This window comes from Sarcophilus harrisii, chromosome 2 (genome assembly GCF_902635505.1).
Source record: "Sarcophilus harrisii chromosome 2, mSarHar1.11, whole genome shotgun sequence".
In the NCBI taxonomy this organism is placed as follows: Eukaryota; Metazoa; Chordata; class Mammalia; order Dasyuromorphia; family Dasyuridae; genus Sarcophilus; species Sarcophilus harrisii.
The window spans coordinates 446,955,389-446,975,480 of record NC_045427.1 but is presented as its reverse complement, the minus strand read 5'-3'; the positions used below and the strand labels follow the sequence as shown (position 1 = coordinate 446,975,480).

The 20,092-nt window shown below is 39.8% G+C and overlaps 1 protein-coding gene across 1 annotated transcript in view; it reads right to left on the bottom strand.

Annotated features, from left to right (window-relative positions):
• The window catches only part of CRB2 (crumbs cell polarity complex component 2), a 39,839-nt gene extending 32,073 nt beyond the window's left edge, over positions 1-7,766 (bottom strand). The window contains exon 1 of the mRNA XM_031949325.1: positions 7,511-7,766. Within this exon, the coding sequence (XP_031805185.1) occupies positions 7,511-7,634 (124 nt within the window). The 5' untranslated portion in view covers positions 7,635-7,766. The remainder of the gene's footprint in view (positions 1-7,510) is intronic.
• Between the last annotated feature and the right edge of the window lie 12,326 nt (positions 7,767-20,092).

Genomic DNA, 20,092 nt, shown 5'->3' with positions numbered 1-20,092 from the left:
ACAAGATAGATGCAAATTATTATTTTGTAGACCCAAAGCAAGTTCCTCCTGCTCCTCTGAGTCTGGTTCCTCACTTGTAAAAAAGGGATCCCAGTACTTGAGCTATCTACCTTAATGGTTGTTAGGAGCAAAGGGCTGTAAAGAAGCGTGGAAATGGGGGCTATTACCAGCATTTCCTAAACAAGGGCCTTTTGGAGATCATCATGACTGATTGTTTGGTTTTTCTATTGTAGTGAATAAATTAAGTAAGAAAATAAAAATATCTTCCCCCAGGGATGGAGGTAGCCCTGGTCAGGCCAACAGAACACAGGCTGGTGAGAAGAGGCCCTATTCCCAGCACCAGATGGTTGCTTTAAAAACCAACCAGGACTCAGGAAAAGCAAAGATTAAGGAGATGAGGAGATTTAGTCCAGAGAAGAGAAGGCTTAGGAGCAGATATGGTAAAGGTTTCAAGTCTAAAAGTTGTTCCGTGGAAAAGACTCTTTTCTTTTTTTTTTTTTTTTTTTTTTTTTTGCTTTATTACAGAGCTAGGAGCAAAGATTAGATGTTGCAGAATGAATTATCCGCTACTTGATGCGTATAAATAGAAGCTGGATGACTACTTGTTAGAAAGGTTCTTTTACCTTGCAGTTTCCCCAGGCTTCCTTCAAGATTCAGTACAAATAGATGACAAATGATAACTACTTTCAGAAAGAGAACTTTTGAACTTTGCAATTTAAAGTTTATTTTTTCATTTTGTTTTTCTTGGGTTTTTTTTGTGACATGGCTAATATGGAAATAATATTTTTCATCATTTCACATGTACAATTGATATCCTATTGCTTGCCTTCTCAATGAGTGAGGGACGGATCTTAAAGAGGGAGAGAATTGGGAACTCTATTTAAATTTTTTGAAAAATTAATGTTAAAAATAAATAAAGAATTTGGTCTCTCTCAAAAAAAATGAAATGCAAATATAAAAAAAAAATTTAAGACTCAAAATTGCCATTTTTTGGAGGAGGTTCTTCCCATTTCTCATCATAGCCTTCCCTCTGAAAATACCTCCTACCCACTCCATATATATCTTACATAGAGAGTTGTGACTTTGATCTCCTTCACTGAAATGTGAGCTTCTTGAGTGAAGGGACTGTTATTATCTTTCTTTGTTTTCCCAGTGCTTAACATAGTGCATGGCACATAGTAAATGTTTAATAATAAATGCTTGTTGACTGACTGACAGACTACATGTGTTGGACTAGAAGTGCTCTGAAGTCCCTTCCAAACCTAATATTTTGTGAACTTTTTTGGCATTAGCAACTCAAGAAACCATCTAAGGCAAAGAAGAGATTGTGATCCATGTCAATGAAGAAAACATCAAAGCTCTTTTAAAGTGTTGAATTATAATAAAAATTCCAACTCTCTAGCTCTTTACAATTTTAAAAGCATTTTCTCCATAAAAACTCTATGAGACAAGTAGCATTTGTGTTATTATCCACATTTTCCAAACTGAGGTTCAGAACAGAAAGGAACTTCCTTCAGGTCTCATTATGCCAGCATTTTTTCATGTAAACCTTACTGTCCCTCAAATATATCAGCCAGAAAAGATAAGGTTGATGTAAAACTCCTCTGATATAAAATTTAAAGTACATCTAAATGGGGCCTAGGTCTGTGATTTCACCCTTTGGGAATTCCTAGCTATAAACTTTCCACTGATGTAGATTGGTGACTAATCTCTGAGTCTTCATTGAAAAATTTCTTAAGGAGATATCTGAGAGATTAGGTGACTTGCCAAGGGTCATATGGCCAATATGTGATAGCAACAGGATTTGAATAAGACCATAGTAATGTAGATTTAAAGGTATAAAACTAGAAAGGACCTAAGAGGTCATTGACAAGCACTTATTTTTTAGAAGAAGGACCAGTGAGTTTAATTGTCTTGCCTAAGGTCACATAGCCATAGTGTCTGAAGCACAATTGGCACCCAGATTTTCTGAATTCTAAAATCTAGTGCTTTGCCTACTATACTATGCTGCCCTTTATATCTATGATATGAAATAAAATCAGTTCTTCAAAAAACTAAAATTTGTAGGCTAAGAATAATAAAAAGAACAACACATATGACTGCAACAATGTAAATGGAAAAAACAATTATGAAACAATTCAAATCAATGTTACAAAATTATGAACAAAAATGGCCTCCAAGAAAAAATATGAGAAGGTAGCTCTCACTTCAACTCCTTTGCAGAGGTGGATGGTCCATGGGTATGGAATATTGCCTATATTTCCAGAGTTTTTCAATATGTTAATCAGCATTGCTATTTTTTCATTTTTTTCTTATAAAAATAGTTTGTTAATATAGGATGGCTCTCTGGGAAGGAGAAAAGAGGGGAAAATGGAAAAATTTTGCCAATGTAAAAACAAAAGTTATCAATAATTTTTTAAGAAGACCTCTGACATCCCTTCTCACTTTAGAACTATAATCCTGTATAGCAGTTTGACTCAATAACATTGTGAAGCAACAGTCTCCTTTTCTAACTCCACTGAAGCTTGGAAACTAGATAACAAAGCTTAATAGAACTGTGTGCAAACTGTGTGTAAATATATCAAATAGAAAGCTACTGTGTATTTCCAGTTATGACATGGGCATTAGCATAAAGGATTATAGATTTAGAGCTGCAGGGACATCAAAGGCGCTGTCCCTGTCTCTGTATCTCTCTTCTCTCTGTTTGTCTCTCTGTCTCTCTCTCTCTGTGTCTCTCTGTCTCTCCTCTCTGTGTCTCTGTCTCTTCTCTCTGTCTCTCTCTCTGTTTCTCTTCTCTCTCTCCCTCTCTCTCTTCTCTCTGTGTGTCTCTCTGTCTCTATTCTCTCTCTCCGTCTCTGTCTCTCTTCGTTTCTCTGTCTCTCTTCTCTCTGTGTGTCTCTCTGTCTCTGTCTCTCTGTTTCTCTTTTTATCTGTCTCTGTCTCTCTGTGTCTCTGTCTCTCTCTGTCTCTCTCTGTCTCTCTCTCGCTCTCTCTCTGTGTCTCTCTGTCTCCCCGCCACCCCACCACTTGCATTAAGAAAGTCCTTGGTAAACTTAAGACATTACTTAGCTACCATTACAATTCAAGACAATCACTGAGACTGAGATTGATGGTCCTGAGTAAGCAGGGAAAAGGTAGAAGCAACTCCGTAGAGGCAACCTGATGCCAAGGATAGTGCTGACATGGATTCAGATCTGGCCTTGGGCATTTTCTAGCAGTGTGACTCTGTGGGTGAGTTATTTAACATTGAATCTGAATGAGTAGTGTTCAGGAACACACTGGGAGTTGGCCTACAGGGAGCGGCCCACTGACATTATTAGAAGATATCAGGGGCTTACATGAATAAAAGAGAAAGAGGAAATCAATAGACTGGGCAAGCAACTAAAAAAGCCAGAAAAAGACAAATTAAAACTCCCAATTAAATACTAAATTAGAAATTCTAAAAATCAAAGGAGAGATTAATAAAATTGAAAGAAAACTATTGAACTAATAAATAAAAATCCAATGATTTTTATGAAAAACAACAACAACAACAACAAAATAGATAAACCTTTGGTTAATTTGATTAGAAAAAGAAAAGAATAAAACCAAATTACCAGTATCAAAAACTATACAGACATCAATGGCCTGTAGATCTGGCTGGGGATACTTTAGCCCCTGTATCCTTAGCAGCCACAACTACAGACTTAGAAAATAAATTTCTCAATACCAAAGTCCTTGGCACTATTAAATTGTTCTACATCAGAGATGGGTATAATTTAATCAATGAAAATGTTGTTGTATCCTGAGAACTATACAACCTTTGCCTCTCACTTAAAACTGAAACTTCCTACAGATGTTGTCTCCCCACTTAGAATTAGGGCTCATTGAGATCAGGGAAAGTCTTTTTTTTCCCCCCTTCTCTCTAACTGCCCTACAGTTAATACAGTGCTTTCAATATATTAAGCACTTTTTTATTAATAGCAAACCTTTACATTAATTCAATTTAAGAAAAGCACCTACCTCATAGGATTTTAATGAGGATCAAATGTGGTTACATATCTGAGTTGCTTTATTAAGTAATTTACATAAATAAACAAAATCCCTTCCATCTCAAAATATGAGCTCCCCTCACTCCAGGAGCTTATCTGCTTTCTGGTCACATGGGCTTTGCTAACTGTCTTCTCCCACCTCAATCTGGCATCCTCCTTTCCTATATTCTCACCTCAGGAGTCTGGAATTAGGGATTAGAAATGAAGGGACCTTTGTGTAATGGCATCCTCCCTGGCCTGGCAGATTTACAGAAATACTCTAGGCTTCTCCATGGAAACTGTTTAGGCCTCTGTGCTGAGTGTGAGGGAAGAGGGATGGCTCTTTAGAGGAAGAGGGCCCAGGCCCTGGAGCCTGGAAGGCTCCAATTGAGGAGCAAAACCTAGGCCTACAGCAAATCAAACCCACCATACCAGGGCTGGAATCTGCTGGCCTATCCACAGGGTTCCAAGATTATCCCAAAGTTGATATCCCTCATCTCCCATGAGAGGGAGATGAACACAGCCTCCAAATTCAGTTTCCCAGCTCAACTAGAAATCTAATTCTAGTGCTGTATTTGCTTATATGAATTTGCTGGGTGGTACAGTGGATAGAGCACTGGGATTGGAATCAGGAACACTCATCTTCATGAGTTCAAATCTGGTCTCAGACACTTTCTAGCTGGGTGACCCTGTTAAGCCACTTAACCCTATTTATTGTCTTAATTCCTCAACTATAAAATGAGCTAGAGAAGGAAATGGCAAGCTACTCCAGTATCTTTGTCAAGAGAACCCTAGTTGAGACAGGATTTGTATATATGTGTGTATGACTATGTCTGAGTGAGTAATTGGTTATGTGTTTACATGACTGTTTGAGTATGTCCATGATTACATATTGATATACATGTTTATCCAAGGATGTGATTTCGTATGATTATATCTATGTGTGTAAACATTATATCTATGTGTGTGGGGATGTGTCAATGTGGATGTAAAAGACTATATGATTTTATTTATTATATCTACATACAGGTATATATATATATATATATATGTATATATGTATATATATATATATACCTGTATGAATAAGATTAAACGTGACTATCTTGTTCTTGATTTTTAGCATGAACTTGTGACCATGTCCTAAACTATATGATAATAAAAAGACTATTACATTTAGATAGCTATTCTTGGTTTATAAGTTGTTACACAAATATTTACAAAGTGTGTCTAAGATGTTTGTTTTTATAAGTATATGTCATGGACCTGAGGGGAAAAAATTTGACTCTGAGAGGTCCATAGTTCCTCAGTGACCTAGGGATCAGAATGTAAGGGAGCTCATAACATAAATTTATGCCCTGGATACTTTTTAACAAAATGAAAAAAAGCTTTTTAGCCTACAACTTTCAACTCTTAATCCTTCAGGAACCTGAGGAGATGGGCTGGGACCAGTTCTGGTCATATTGTTAGCTCAGAGACCCAAGTTTCCACAACCTCTCCCTCAATCTTCCATGCAGCTTTCTGGCATGTACTCCCCCACTCCTCACCAATGATGGAAGGGAGGAGAGAGGAGGGATGGTTAGGGACCAACTAACAGTGGTTTCCAGCTTGGCAGTTGTAGCCATAGTGATCCAAACAAAAGCTACCCAAGGCCTGGGCCTCCCTGGTTTTCCCTCTTCAGGGAAGAGAAATTCCAGGCCCCAGGAGCCAGCTCACCAGACAAAAGGGGGAGGGGGAGGGGGGCAGTCAACTTTGCTTCAAAGTTTGAATGCTTTTCTGAAGAGAAAAGAGGCCCTTAAAGGACAGGGGCCTTGTCAAGGGCTCCAATCAAGCACTAGACCTAGATGGAAGATAGGACAAATATAGTTTGCGCTGGGGGGAATTGGAAGAAAGGAGGGAGAGGGAAGGTTTGAGTGCCTAGGATAGGGTGTATGACTATGTGTGGTTGTGTGAAAATATGTCAGGCTGCATATGACATACATATGTCTGTGTGACAGTGTATAGTCATTTAAGAGACACTATGTGACCACCACTGTGTGACTGTGTATTGTGTGGTTGCATGCCAAAGGAAACTGGAAGTAGTCCCCTAAGTTTTCTCTAACTTGGACCCCCACAATATTTCTGAGTCCCCACCCTATCCCTCAAAGCAACACAGAGATTTCCAACTTTCCAAGATCTCTCTTTTTGTCCTCCACTCTCTGTTTCTCTCTCTCTCTCTCTCTCTCTCTCTCTCTCTCCCCCTCTGTCTCTCTCTCTTCTCTTCTTTCTCTCCTCTCTCTCTCTCTCTCTCTCTCTCTCTCTCTCTCTCTCTCTCTCCTCTCTCTGTCTCTCTCTGTCTGTCTCTCTCTCTTTCTATCTCTCTGTCTCTCTCTGTGTCTCTCTCTTTCTCTGTCTCTTCTCTCTCTTTTTCTGTCTCTGTTGTCTCTGTCTCTCTGTGTCTCTGCCACATACACTCACACACACACAATTCAAACAGTTTCATCCTCATCCTGGGATACTTCCTTGCCCTATGGCTCTTCAAAGATTCCCATCTTTCCCTTCCTGGGACTGGAGGGAAGAATGGAAAAGAGGTTTTCTGTTTTCCTTTTTCAGAGGACCATAGAGTCCAGGGGACACAGCAACCCCCCCATCAACTTGGCTCAGCACACAATACCCCACTATTTCGCACTGTGCTGAGCATCCCACAGCTTGTGCCACATATCACACTCCATGAAACAGCCTCCAAGCCAAGTAACACTAAGAATCCCCAGCAGCTCACACCTACACACACCAAAACGTACTCCCCTTTCCACACACTGCAGAGTGCTCTATCCATATCACCTCAGACAGGTTGGCTTATTCTAAGTAACCCACTTAACCTCTCTGTGCCTCAGTTTCTTCATCTATAAAATGAGGAGGTTGAACTGAATGGCCTCTGAATTGCACAAGAAGTCCACAACTCACCCCATTATACATCTCACAATTCATGTCTGCAAATTCCCCAACTTATACCATATATAGCACCCCCTCATCACATAACCCAAACAATCACCTGCTCCCCCACCCAGGCAGGCCCACAACCCACGCTCAAACACCGTATCTTACGGAGGATCTGCCCCCCAAAGCAGCACACAACTCTCACCCCAGGGATAGATCGCGTACTATCTACTCACAACTCCCGCCCCATGCATGCGGACCTCTCAGTTCACACCTGTACACATAATAGTTTCAAAGTGCGCCTAATCCCGGCCCTCCACCCTTCTCCCCATTCAGTGAGGCAGCTCCTGTCTCGGGCAGCGCACGGAGGTCCCGCTCCCTCTCCCTCAGCCCGGAACATACCGCCACTCGGGTCTCCCCCGTGGTGAGGGAGATCACCCCATCCCGTCCCATTCTCCTCCTCCTCCTCCTCCCCCAGCGCGGTCCCCTCTTCCACGTCCGCGGGTGGCCCCGCAAGGAGCACGAGTCTGGACGCCCTGTCCCCAACGCCGGGCACCGCCTGAGTCCCCGAAGCAACAACTCACCGGAGGTTTCCCGTGACAGTTCCTGGGACAGAGACAGGGACAGGGACAGGGGCAACAGGAGCAGGAGCGGGAGCGGGAGCGAGAGAAGGGATCGGGAGCGGGAATCAGACCGCTCCAACTCCATCACCTGGCCGGGCTGGGGCGCTGGGGCGCTGGGGGATGCTCCTGGTGGTTGCAGTGGCCCCGCATGGTTTGGGCGCCCGGGCCCTCGTCCCTTCCCCCTCTCTGCCTTCTCTCGTTCTTCCCAGCCCTTCTTATCCCCCCCCGTTCCCTTTCCTCCCCCTCCTTTTCCTCTTTTCCCCCTTCCCCTCCCCTCCTCTTCTATCCTAACCTCACTCCTCCACCCCTCCCCTCCCCTTTCAGGGAATAGACCGGCACTAATTCGGTGGATGTTGTCCCAGCCCCTTAGCAGCTAAACCCTCGCTGGAGGGAGGAGAGGGGAAAGATAGAGACCCAGGCCAGCCGAGGCTCTGGGGGGGGGAAGAGCATCAGGAGACAATGGGGGTGTGCAGGAGAAGGTTCTTCCCAAGCCCCTCTACTCTTAGGGACAAACTTCTAAGTCAGGTGGGGAAGGACCCAAGCAGACCTGCACCCTCCCAAACAAAAGGCCCGAACAGATCTTCACTCTAGGGGCCCAAGTATTCCTAAGGGAGAAGAGGATGCCTTCTCCCCTCCCTCTGGAACAACCCCACCCCCGCCCCCACCCCCCCTCTGCCAGGACCCCAACCTCTGCCAATGAGCGTCTTCTATCTGCCTGGCTCCGGATGGAGGTGTAAATCTGAGTGGGAAACCTCCAAGTCACTGTCTCTCCATCTCTCAATTTAGCCCCCCTCCCTCTCCCTTCCCCCCCCCCGGCCAATTCAATTCCATTCAGGCCAACATTTATTAAGGGCTCCCACAGAGCCTGGCTTGTGCTTAGCCTGGGAATGCAAAGAGTCCTTGCCCTCCCCAAGTACAAAATCTTCTGGAAGGATTATAGGATTGAGGGTGAGAAGGACCTTTAGAAATCACTTAGAACAGGGGTTCTTAAAACCTTTTTGTGTCATGGACCCTTTTGTCAGTCTGATGAAGCCCAGGGACCTATTCTCAGAATAACGTATTCGGTTTTAAATTCAAAGTGAAAGGAAATACTGAATTTCATTTGGAGATTACTGAAAATAAAGATGTAATTTTTTCCCATCCGTGTTAACAGCTACCCTGAAATCTCTCCACCGGATCCATGGACTCCAAGTTAAGAACCCTTGATCTAATGTAACCCCCTGGTCTTATGTTGAAGGAAACAGGCCAAGAAAGACGGCTACAAATACTTACTATATCAAAATAGTCTGAATACCTAGGCCAAAAGCCACCTTCCAAAAGCTATGAAGTGTCCAAGGAAGGGAAACATCCTTCTCTACTAGAGAAAATTCATAAGTCGGGGGGGGGGGAAGGAATTAGAAGGGACTTTAGAATTCACATAGAAAAAAAAATTAAAGATAAATATTTTAAAAGCACTCAGTTTAACCTATCTTTCTCTTCTCCCCAGGCTTCCTTCATTTCCTTTTTGTAATCCCTCCCCGAAACTTTTACAGAGAAGAAAACTGAGTTCCAGAACAAGAAAGAGTTTTGCCCAAGATTAAACAAGTACTAAATGACCAAGCTGAAACTTCAACCTCCATCCTCTTACTCCAAAACTAGTGAATATTCTCTAGCCTACACCAGGAGGTAGCCTGAGAGCTAGGCCTTGAAGAACAGGGGTACGGGGGGCAGAGCAGGAATGCCAGACACTCAGAGGCAGAAAACCCATCTACACTGTATTTGTCATCACTGACACTTGTCCCAAAGTGATGGAGCAAGTCCTTATGTCCTTAGTTCTCTCCTCCCCTTCCCAATTAGACCAGGTGCTCCTGGAGGCCTGCCTCTAACTCTGTCCCATTGCCCATTCAGAAAGTTTTGAATGAAAGCAGGAAAGAGAATGGAAGGGAGGACCACAGTAGATGCTGCTTTAGAAATGCTGCTTGCAGACGACCTGAGCCCCAAACCTTAGGATTGTAGGGATGTAGTGGGGAGGGGATCCGGTAGATGAAAAGCAAGAAAGGAACTAGAAACTGAGTGGGTGCTCCTCAGCTGGGGAATGGCTGAATAAATTATGGTATATGAATGCTATGTAATATTATCATTCTATAAGAAACTATCAGCAGGATGATTTCAGAAAAAGCCTGAAAAGACTTACATGAACTGATGCTGAGTGAAGTGAGGAGAACCAAGAGAACACTGTACACAGAAACAACAAGATCATAGGATGATTAGTTCTGATGGAGGGGCTCAGCATAGTGATTCAGTCCAATTCCAATAGACTTGTGATGGAGAAAGCCACCTGCACCCAGAGACTGTTGGGACTGAATGTGGATCACAACATAGTATTTTCAAACTTGGTTGTAGTTGTTGCTTGCTTGCTTGTTTTTTTCTTTCTCATTTCCCCCCTCTTGATCTGATTTTTCTTGTGTAACATGATAAATGTGGAAATATGTTGAGAAGAATTACACATGTCTAAGCTATATCGAATTACTTGCTGTCTAGGGGAGGGGAAATGCAGGGAGAGAGGGAGAAAAATTTGTAACTAAGGTTTTTTTGCAAGGGTGAATGATGAAAACTACTTTTGTATGTATTTTGAAAAATAAAAAGCTATTATTTTTTAAAAAGGAAACGAAAAGACAGAGACAATAAGGACCTTTCTGATTCACAATCTGCTCATTTGTAAAATGGGTATAATGGTAGTAGTATTATCTGTCTCACTGAGGGTGTTTGGAGACTTATTTCAACAGACATTTATCAAGGGCCTATTGTGTGCAGAGTACTAGACTAGACTAAACTGGGGAGATACCAGATTTAGATAATACTCTTTTTCTGGCCCCCTGGAGCTCCCAATTTAGCAGAGGATAATTTACAAATTGATCAGTGTAACATAGCATTTCCAAGCTCCTTAATTTTGTCTCTGTCTAAAGATCAGCACTTCTCTAGAACTCAGCTGGTGGTCTTCCAGAGTTTATATGATCAGAAAAATTCATCCCTAGCCCATAAAGTGGGAGAGGATGAGCTTCAGACTTTATCTGAAGCCTTTACCAGGTTGGGGACACCTATTGGATGGAATTTGTCCTCCTGTAGCATGGCCTCTGAAGGTTTGGAGTGACCTCCAAGTGAAATAAGGGAAATACAATATTAGTGAAATACAATAATTATGAAATTAAAGGTGTTTCTCTCCTGGAGAAGGGAAGGGGAGAGGGGGTATAGGTAAGAAGACATGATAAGTTCTCATGTGGAGAAGGGGTTAAACTTGGTCTGTTTGGCCTTAAAGACTGAAGTAGGAACATTGGATGGATGCTGTAGAGAGAGAAATTTAAATATGGTATAAAGCAAAATTGCTAATCTTAAGAATTGTCCCTAAGTGGAGTTGGTTTGGCTTGGAAGGGAAGGAGAAAGGGGAATAGGAGGAGGGGGAGAAAGCTTCCCATCACTGACATTCTTTAAGAAATGAGGAGGTGAGCATTTGTCCTATATGTTGTCAAGGAGATTTTTGTCCAGATAAGGGTTGAATCAGATGGTCTCTGTTTAATTTTTGTTTCTTCAATATTTTGTCATACACAGGGATAGGGACTATCTTTTTGATGTCCCTAGAATGGGGAACTGCTACATTAGAAAACCCTTTACCCATGCTGCTCGTGGCCTTCTCTTTGCCTTAGAACTTTAAGAGCTGCCCAGGACAGGGGGACTTAAGTGGCTTGTCCAGTGTCACACCCAGCATGTGTCAGAGAAAGTACTTGAAGCTGTGCTCTAAATCCAGTTCATCACCAGGCTAAAGATGCCTCTGTCTTGTATATGGTAGTTACTTAATAAAAAGCTTGTTAAATTGAATTAAATGTGATCCTTAGCAGAGGTGATGCAATTTTGAAAACGGAAAGATGAATTCTTAAATTTTCCAGAAAAGTAGAAGATACCAAAGATTTGGGGTAGGATAGGGTGGATCATGGACCCTCAAAAAAAGAAGAAAGACTGGTGTGTCTGGTGACTTTCATGCCTAATTTTTCAAGTCCATAGGAGAATCATTTCCTCTCTGGATGCTCTCAATGTCCTTCCTAAAATGGGGTCTCTAGAAAAGAAAATAATGTGACATTTAAACCTTTGACCTGGGGGTAGGAAAGGGAATAAATATTTATTAAACATCTATTTTGTGCCAGGTACTGTGCTAAGTATTGCAAATATTATTGAAAAATTTGCACATATTATTATATTACCATCTTAGCACTTTTTTATACCTATTGAATTTGCAGACAACCTAAAATGCAGTTCTTTTTAAGACAAACACATATATGAGCATGTTTCCCTTGTCTTGTCCTTGTGAAGTAGATTTTTAAAAATAAAAGTGAAACTGCATTTATCCCATGAAATTTCATCTTCAGACCAATGTTCTAGCCCACCAGGATCTTTTTATCTTTTGTTATCTACACCTAGATTCTAGGTATGTTAGCTAGTTTTCTAAATTCAATAATGTTATGTAACAGCTTCACAGGGCTATTGTAGGCAATTGGGAAGGATTTTTGCAAACAATATACTCCAACTGGCCACACCTTCCCGGACAATTGATCCATCATTGCACAATCTCTCAATCGAAACTCACAGCTACTAAAAAGAGTTTGGTGAAATAATTTCCACAAGAAAAAAATTAATGGATAAAGAATGATCACTGTCCTTACTATGATCTGTATTTGGATGGATGGTCCATTAATGCAAATATTTGGGGGCATGCATTGTCAGCAGACAGCGAGCTGGGGTAGGCCCAGAATTAAATAGCTGATAGAGCAGACAGGCTGGAATGCATTTGAGAAATGATGTAACACTCTAAACCATCCTAATCTGTTTCCTGAAACAAAAATCCATCTTTTCTCCACCAGTAACCTCCTGTTAATAATTTATTTTAGTAAATCAGGGAACATTACAATCTCCAAAGAATCCAGCTTGACTGCAACTCAAGGATCAGTGAACAAATGTATAGTGGACATAAATAGCCTGCGGCATAATTCCAAAAAGGACTTGCACAAAAAAAGTGGCTAAATGATATCACCTAGGACATATAAAAATAGAAAAGAAGTAGGCTGGTTGTGGAGTAAGAATTAGAGGTAAAAGGAAAATATCTCAAGGGCTGCACTGGTGCTTTTTTATGTAGTGTTCAATGATAAAGTAAAGTCTTCTTACCCTATTGGTTGGATCCAAGTTAGAAAAGACATGGAAAACAGTCTGTATAAATTAAAAAGGCATGGATATGTTGAAATGAATATAGATAAGATTTTTTTAAACACTGAAATATTGATTAATAAAAGCACAGGCCTTCAAGCCAGATGGCATTTAAAGGGTCACTTCACTTGCCAAGATCACAGGAAGTAACTGTCAGTGCTGGCTCACCCCACCCTGGTCTTCCTCTCATAGTGGGACCAGTCCACAGGGTACCTCCCCTAATGTCCTAAATTCTCTGGGAGAATTCTAGAGACTCGGAAAGGGAGAGGTTCCTCAAGACCACTGTTACCTGTCTCCAATAAGCCTCTTTCCTGAGAATAGACAATCTCAGGGGACCAGGAGAAGCAGTCTCTTCTTAAGACTGTCTTTAACATCTCCCCCACTTTAAGGACAAAGAAGAAGCCCCAGGTCCAATAACTTTCAGGCGCCCCTTTGTGGTCACATTTGAAAATAGTCAGATCAGCTGGTTTGGAAGGGGCATGATATGTAGGGATCAGGAGGCCCAAGAAAGAAAGTTTAGGAAGAGAGATAGTGTTTGTGGAGGAAGAAACTAGTCCAAGAGAATTGGGGTTCAGAAAAAATCAGATCTTTATTGTGTCCTGGACCCTTTTGGCAGTCTGGTGAAACCCATATACCTCTTCTCAGAATAATGTTTTTAAATACCCTAAAATGAAACACATAAGATTGCAATGAAACTAATTTTATGCAAATAAAGACATTTTTTTCCCAGTCAATTTCACCATCCCTTGAGATAAAACCCCTGCTCTAGAGGAAAGCGGGAATCTAGATTTTAGATTGCTCTTGCTCACACTAGCTGTGCATTCCTCTCTCCAAGAAGAGGGCAAATTTTCCATTTCTCCAAAAGTGTCAGATCTGTGTTGTCTCCTTTCATCAGGTTTATGGAACCCCGGTATGAAGTAGGTGAGCAGAGGAGAGCTATAAGGGTAGCAATAAAGATAAGCTTCCCCGGTGGAGAACACCATGGTACTGATTAAAAACAAAAACAAACAAATAAAAGGAAGACTGACACTCACAGGCTATATAAAACAGATCTACCTTTCCCTTCATCTCTGGGTTTTCTCCTCTTATTCTGTTGCAATAATGTGAATCCCAACCTAGAGCTGGTGGACTGTTATGGGTCCTCCTCCCCTTTTTTTCTGGTCATTATATTTTATTTTTATTTTTTAAAATTTTCAATAGTATTTTATTTTGCAAATAATATAAAAATAGTTTTCAACATTCATTTTTGTAAGACTTTGTGTTCCAGATTTTTCTTCCTCCTTTCCTTATCTCCTCCCTCCCCAAAACAGCAAGCAATCTGATATAGGTTAAATATGGGCAATTCTTTTAAACATATTTTCACATTTGTCATGTTATTCAAGAAAAATCAGTATTGGTCCCTTTTGTATTTATAATGATGAAAGGGAGCAAATTCTCTATAAAATGAAGGGGCTAAGTTCAGTTAAGTTCATTTCTAAAGTCTCTCCCAGTTTCATTATTCTACATTCTAAGTTCCAAAAATTGTTTATTCTAAGATATACTCAGTTCTGACATTCTAGGAACCTTCTTTTCTCTCTAAATATTCTTTTTCTTAATGATTTCATCAGCTTCCATAAGTTTTAATTAGCATGATTCTCAGATCTTTAACCTCTCTCCTGAGATCCACATTCCACATAACAAATTACCTATTGGATAATTCCATCTGGATATTTTATAGATCTTTCTAATTCTCATGTCCAAAACAGAATTCATTATCTTACTACTGTGCAGTACGAGAGGCAGGGCAAGAATTATGTCTTTTTGCATACTTGTATTCACATACATTGTATGAAAGGTGCAAATTCTTTGTATTTCTTTCCCCACTGTCTAGCACAGTTCCTGGCATTCAATAAATCATTGTTGATTGACTAATCGATTCCATATTCTAATTTTTTAATACTTTAAATTTCCTTTCAACTCTTTGATTTATTCTTAAATCTACTTCAACTATAGCATTCTGTATTGTGTTCACTTCTAACATTCTATTTTCCAAGAGTCCACTAAGTTCTAACATTCTGTGGTCTAAAGCTCATCTAACACTAACTTTCTATAAAAAGGGGAAAAGGACAGGACAAAGAAAAAGTTCTCTAGTTCTTGTTTTATAAATCTGTCCAGATGGCATAACACCCACTGCCAGGAAAGATTCCTTTATTGGATTTGGAAACAGGACCAGTCGAGAAGTAGAAATAATAATAGATCACATGTTTCTAATGCTTTATAAAGCATTTTCCTCATATCAATCTTGTGATATTATAGGTTCATGGGGTTTAGAGGCAGAAGACATTTTAGAGCCCAACCCCTTATTTTTATAGATAGAAAAACTAAGACTCCTGGAGAATGAATACAGATTGATCTAGATGATCCCTAAGATTCTGCAAGAGATTTACTCAATTTCACAAGACTAATAAGTCGTAGAGACAGGATTCAAATCCACATCCTCTGACTTCCTTTCTCATATGTAATGTTTTGTTTCATCTAGTCAATTTTTCAATGCAAACACTAGCCCAAGTAAGTCAGATATCAAATTCTTATGTAGACTTCCTAACATTTTTAACTGTTTGGAACATCTGAATTTGTGGCATGTGAATGGAATGAAATATTATTATACTGTAAGAAATAAAAAATATGATGAATACAGAGAAGCATGGAAAATCTATGTGAACTGATGCAGAGTAAAGTAAGCATAGCTAAGAAACAATAAATACAGGAACTACAACAATGTAAATAGGAAAAAAACAATTGTATACACAAAATCAAAAATTAATTTTTCAAAGTTACAAAGAACTAGCATAGCCAAAAGAAGAAATATGAGAAGACTCCCCTCCTTACATACACAACCCTTTGCAGAGGTGAGAGGCCCACAAATGTTGTCTATTGCACATATTTTCAGGCTTTTTCAACACATTGAACAATTATGATGATTTTTTCCTCTTTTTTTTTTTTTTTAGTCTTTAAAATGCTACTTGTTACTTAGAATGAATGGCTCTTCTCTGGAAAGGGAGAAAGAGTGATCCTGGGAGAAATGTAAAAATAAATTTTAAAAAACATATTTTAAAAATATAATTAGTTTCTGCAAGTGAAATGGGTTGCCTCAGGAGGTAGTGAATTAATTCCTTCTTCTTTAAGATCTAGCAAATGAGAGATAACTTATTGTCAAATATGTTATAAAGGGGTTCTTGTTCAGGTACTGGCTAGACTAAATTAAATTTCTTCCTACTCACATATTTTGTGAATATTATAATTACCATTTTCTAGATGTTGAAAATGAGCCTCAGAGATGGTTGGTCAAAGTCGCCCAGCTAGTAAGTAGACTCAACACAATTTTGTGATTTCCAAGTCCAATGTTATTGAGACTGAATATGTTTCCCCACCTGGCCAGGGAAACCAAGCCTTCCTCTTTTTTGCTAAGAAAAGAAAGAGCTGGCTTCTGTCACAGACTCTAATCCCAAAGTAACAGAGGTTTAGACATTCTTAGCTTTAAAAGGCCCAGGTCTCCCACTGCATCCAGAGCCATCTCTAGTCGTCCTGATCAATATCTGGCCACTGCACCCAGAGAGTTCCAGAGGAGGAAGTGAGACTGGTGACTTTGCACAGCCTCCCTCACTCCAGTCCACTCACTTGCATGTTTAGCATCACCTCCGGATGTCATGGTCCTACATCTTGGAGAAAGGAAAAAATTAGAGGAAAGATTGCCTTCTTAGTTCCACTAGAGGGAGCGCTGAGATCAGTTTTGGTCTTGTTCTCCCAACAGACAGAATCTCCTACTTTTGATGGTCTCCCGATTGTTGGAGCTGAAAAAAAGTAGAGAACATAGATGTTAAAAACCGAAACGGGCTGAGGACACTGGCTATTTTCATCTCTTTTTACAGAAGAACAAACTAAAGCTCTGAGAACAAAAGGAATTTGCTTGAGGTTGCTCAGTGAATAGGTGGCTGAGCTAGAATCTGTATTTTGATTCCATCTGGAGTTCTTCCATCAAAGTTCTCCATTGTTTCAAGTGATCTTTACCTCTGCCCTCCTTAACTCTGAGCAGTTTTCCCCAGGCATATTCATCTGTTGTGGCGTCCAACCCAGAGTCAAATGTACTGCCCAGCCCTTCGTAGATTAAAAATTACTTTATATTTTAAGAAAAGAGAATAATGTCCATAGTAATTTAAGGTTTACAAATCACTTTCCTCTTATGTGTAGAAGAATTGCACATATCTAATATACATTGGGCTGCTTGCTATCTAGGGGAGGGAGTGAGAGGAAGGGAGGGAGAAAAATTTGGAACACAAAAGTTTTGCAAGGGTGAGTATTGAAAACTATCTTTGCATATATTTTGATAATAAAAAGCTATTGTTTAAAAACAGAATGAAAAATGAAAACAAAGACAAAAAATCCCTTTAAGTTGCAATATCACGAATGAGTCATTTAACTGATCAGTGTCTGGGCTAGAAGTATCAAACAAATGTTTGGTTTCTTGGGCTCACAATACTTCTGAACGTGGCCAACCCAGATTAAAATGCAATTGTGGAATATTTTACAAAAATGCAATAAAACAGATGATGTCCAAAACAAACAAACAAACAAAAAAGCATTTTCCTCACAATACTTAGAGAATTTTGAGAATAATTATTCCCATTCTTCAGATAAGGAAATACATTCAAAGAAATGACTCACCCAGTCTTACAACCAGAAAGAGTTAAAACTATGTTGTTTTTTAAATGGGTTTCATTTATTAAGCACCCACTATGTATAAGATAAGAGAAACAAGGTGATATACTGGTTAGAGTGCTGGGCCTGGAGTTTTCCTGATCTCATCTTCCTGAATTCAGATTTGGCCTCAAATATTAGTTGTGCAATCCTAGGCAAGTCACTAACCTTTTTTTTTTTTAACCTCATTTTCCTTATCTGTAAAATCTGAAGAAGGAAATGGCAAATCACTTCAGTATCTTTGCCAAAAAAAAAAAAAAAAAAACCTCTAAATGGGCTCACAAAGAGTTGGATATTATTGAAAACAGCTGAACAAATGTGCCAAATCCTACCAAAGTTGTGTTTTGAACCTAGTTTTATTCTGTTTCTAAATCTAGTGCCCTTTCCACCATTATTATTATTAAAGGAGTGGGAGAAAGGGAAGAAAAACTGAAAAGAAGAAAGAGACAAAGAGAAGGGAGAGAAAGTAAGAAATAAGACAGATAATAAAGGAAGAGGAGAGAGTAAGAATAAGGGGAGAAAGAAAAAAGAGATGAAAGGGGGGAGAAAAAGAAAGAAAAAGCCCACAAGAAGAACATAAAGGGGAAGGGAAAGAGATAGAGAAAAAAAGAAGAGAGAAAAAGAGACAAAAGAAAAAAGGAAGTAAAAGAGAAAAAGGTAAATAAAAAGAAAGAAGAGAATAAAAGTGATCAGAAAGGAAAGAGTCCCCTTAAAAAAAAAAAAAAAAAAACAAAAACAAAAAACAAGAATTTTTGCCCAGGTTTATTTCTCCTTCTTTAAAGAACCCAAAGAAGCAGAAAATCTAGGGTAATACGAAACAATTATGTGGCCTTAAGAGCAAGACAAAGGCTATTCTGATTAACAGTTTCCTTTAAAAAACAAACAAACCATCTCTGTCCCTCATCAACCCTGGCCTCAAACTGCCTTCCCTTCTTTCTGTAAGAGATTGATTCTTCCCCCAAAAACTTTAGTAACTGCATGATTTGGCACTTGTGGCATGGCAATAAAATTTGGAATCAGGAGTATTTAGGGTTTTTTGAATGATGTTTTATATTTTTTCCAATTGTTTGTTTTTGAAAGGCATATGTTTAATAAGGTAGTAACAAATCCCCCTTTTCAACCTATTTCTTTTCTTCTTTGTATTTTTTAATGTTTTATTGATGCTTTTGTCTTTTTTTTTTTTTTGAATTGCTGTCACTTTCTACTTGCTTAACTCTCCCCTTCTTCCCCAAAGTCTTAACTTTCTAAGAGACTTCCCCAAACCTTTATCTCATGGCAACCTTCCCAAAATCTTGTTAGTTGAGGATAATAGGTTTTTTAATCCTCATTGAAGAGATAGGAAAAGTGAATGCTAAATTGGGAGAGTGACTTATCTAAGATCAAATACTAAATAGAATTACTAGGTATTGCACTGCAGTTGCAAGATCACAGGGACTTGTTTATTGTAAAGAAGTCTTAGTTCTAGGTCTTTGTGTCACCTTGGATCTCACCTCACTTTTGTGAGTCTACATTTCCTCCGCTACAAAATGGTATGGGAGAGAGGCAGGAGGGAGTTGATGATCTCTAAATTCTCTTCCAGTTCCAACATTCTAAGTTTTGAAGTTACAGGATCTCAGGGCTGAGGAATCCCCATCTAAAACATCTCTGGCAAGTGGTCATGCTCGCAGATCTCCAGTGATGAGAAGCTCATTACCTCCCAGGGTAGCCCACGCTATTAGGGGAGAGCTCAACTTTTAAGATTTTCATTATACCAAGTCAAATCTGACTTTCTTATAACTCCCCCACACCCTGTTCCTAGTTTCTCCTCGGTGTGCCGAAGCAAAACAAACATAAACCTCCTTCCACAGGTTATAGGAGCGGTCATTGTCCAGGAGCACGGGCGCACAGAGAACCAGAGCTTTCTACTTCTTGTCTTCACACATGACCATAAAACTTACCAAAGATGCACACACTCCTTGAACGTTGATTGACAAATGCCCCCTATCAATTTAATTAGTTTTCCCTTTAATAAATATCAATTAACCAGTTACAATCAATTAGCTTTTGCAATGGGATAATTATTGAAAACCTCTAGCAAGAACCAAAGCACAAAAACATCCCTTCAATTTAGCTCTCTAGAGCTCCAAGAACTCCTTCTAAGCAAGCTGGTCAACAAGAAGGGGTATGACTCTTGCTCTGTTAAGGCCTTAGAATACTCTCTCAGCAAGTACCCAAAATTCTTCTTCAACACCACGAGGCAAGTAGCCAGGAATATGTCACAGAACATCTACCTGTGCAAACTCTGACAATCCCCTCCCTTCCATGTAATCCTGCATCTCTGGTCACAGACTCACTAAATCTGGGCCCTAATTGGCCAGTCCTCATTAGCCCTTCAAATAAATACTTGAAGATAATGATTGAGTCCTCCTCTGTCTCTCAGTCTCTCTCTGTCCTCTCTCTCTTTCCCTCCCTACTTCTCTGTCTTTGTCTCTCTTTCTTTCTCTCTCTCATCTCCCTCCCCTCCTGCCCCACATAACCAGAAATTTTTTTCTTTTCCAGACTAAGAATCCTCATTAAGCATGATCTTAATTCCTCCCACAG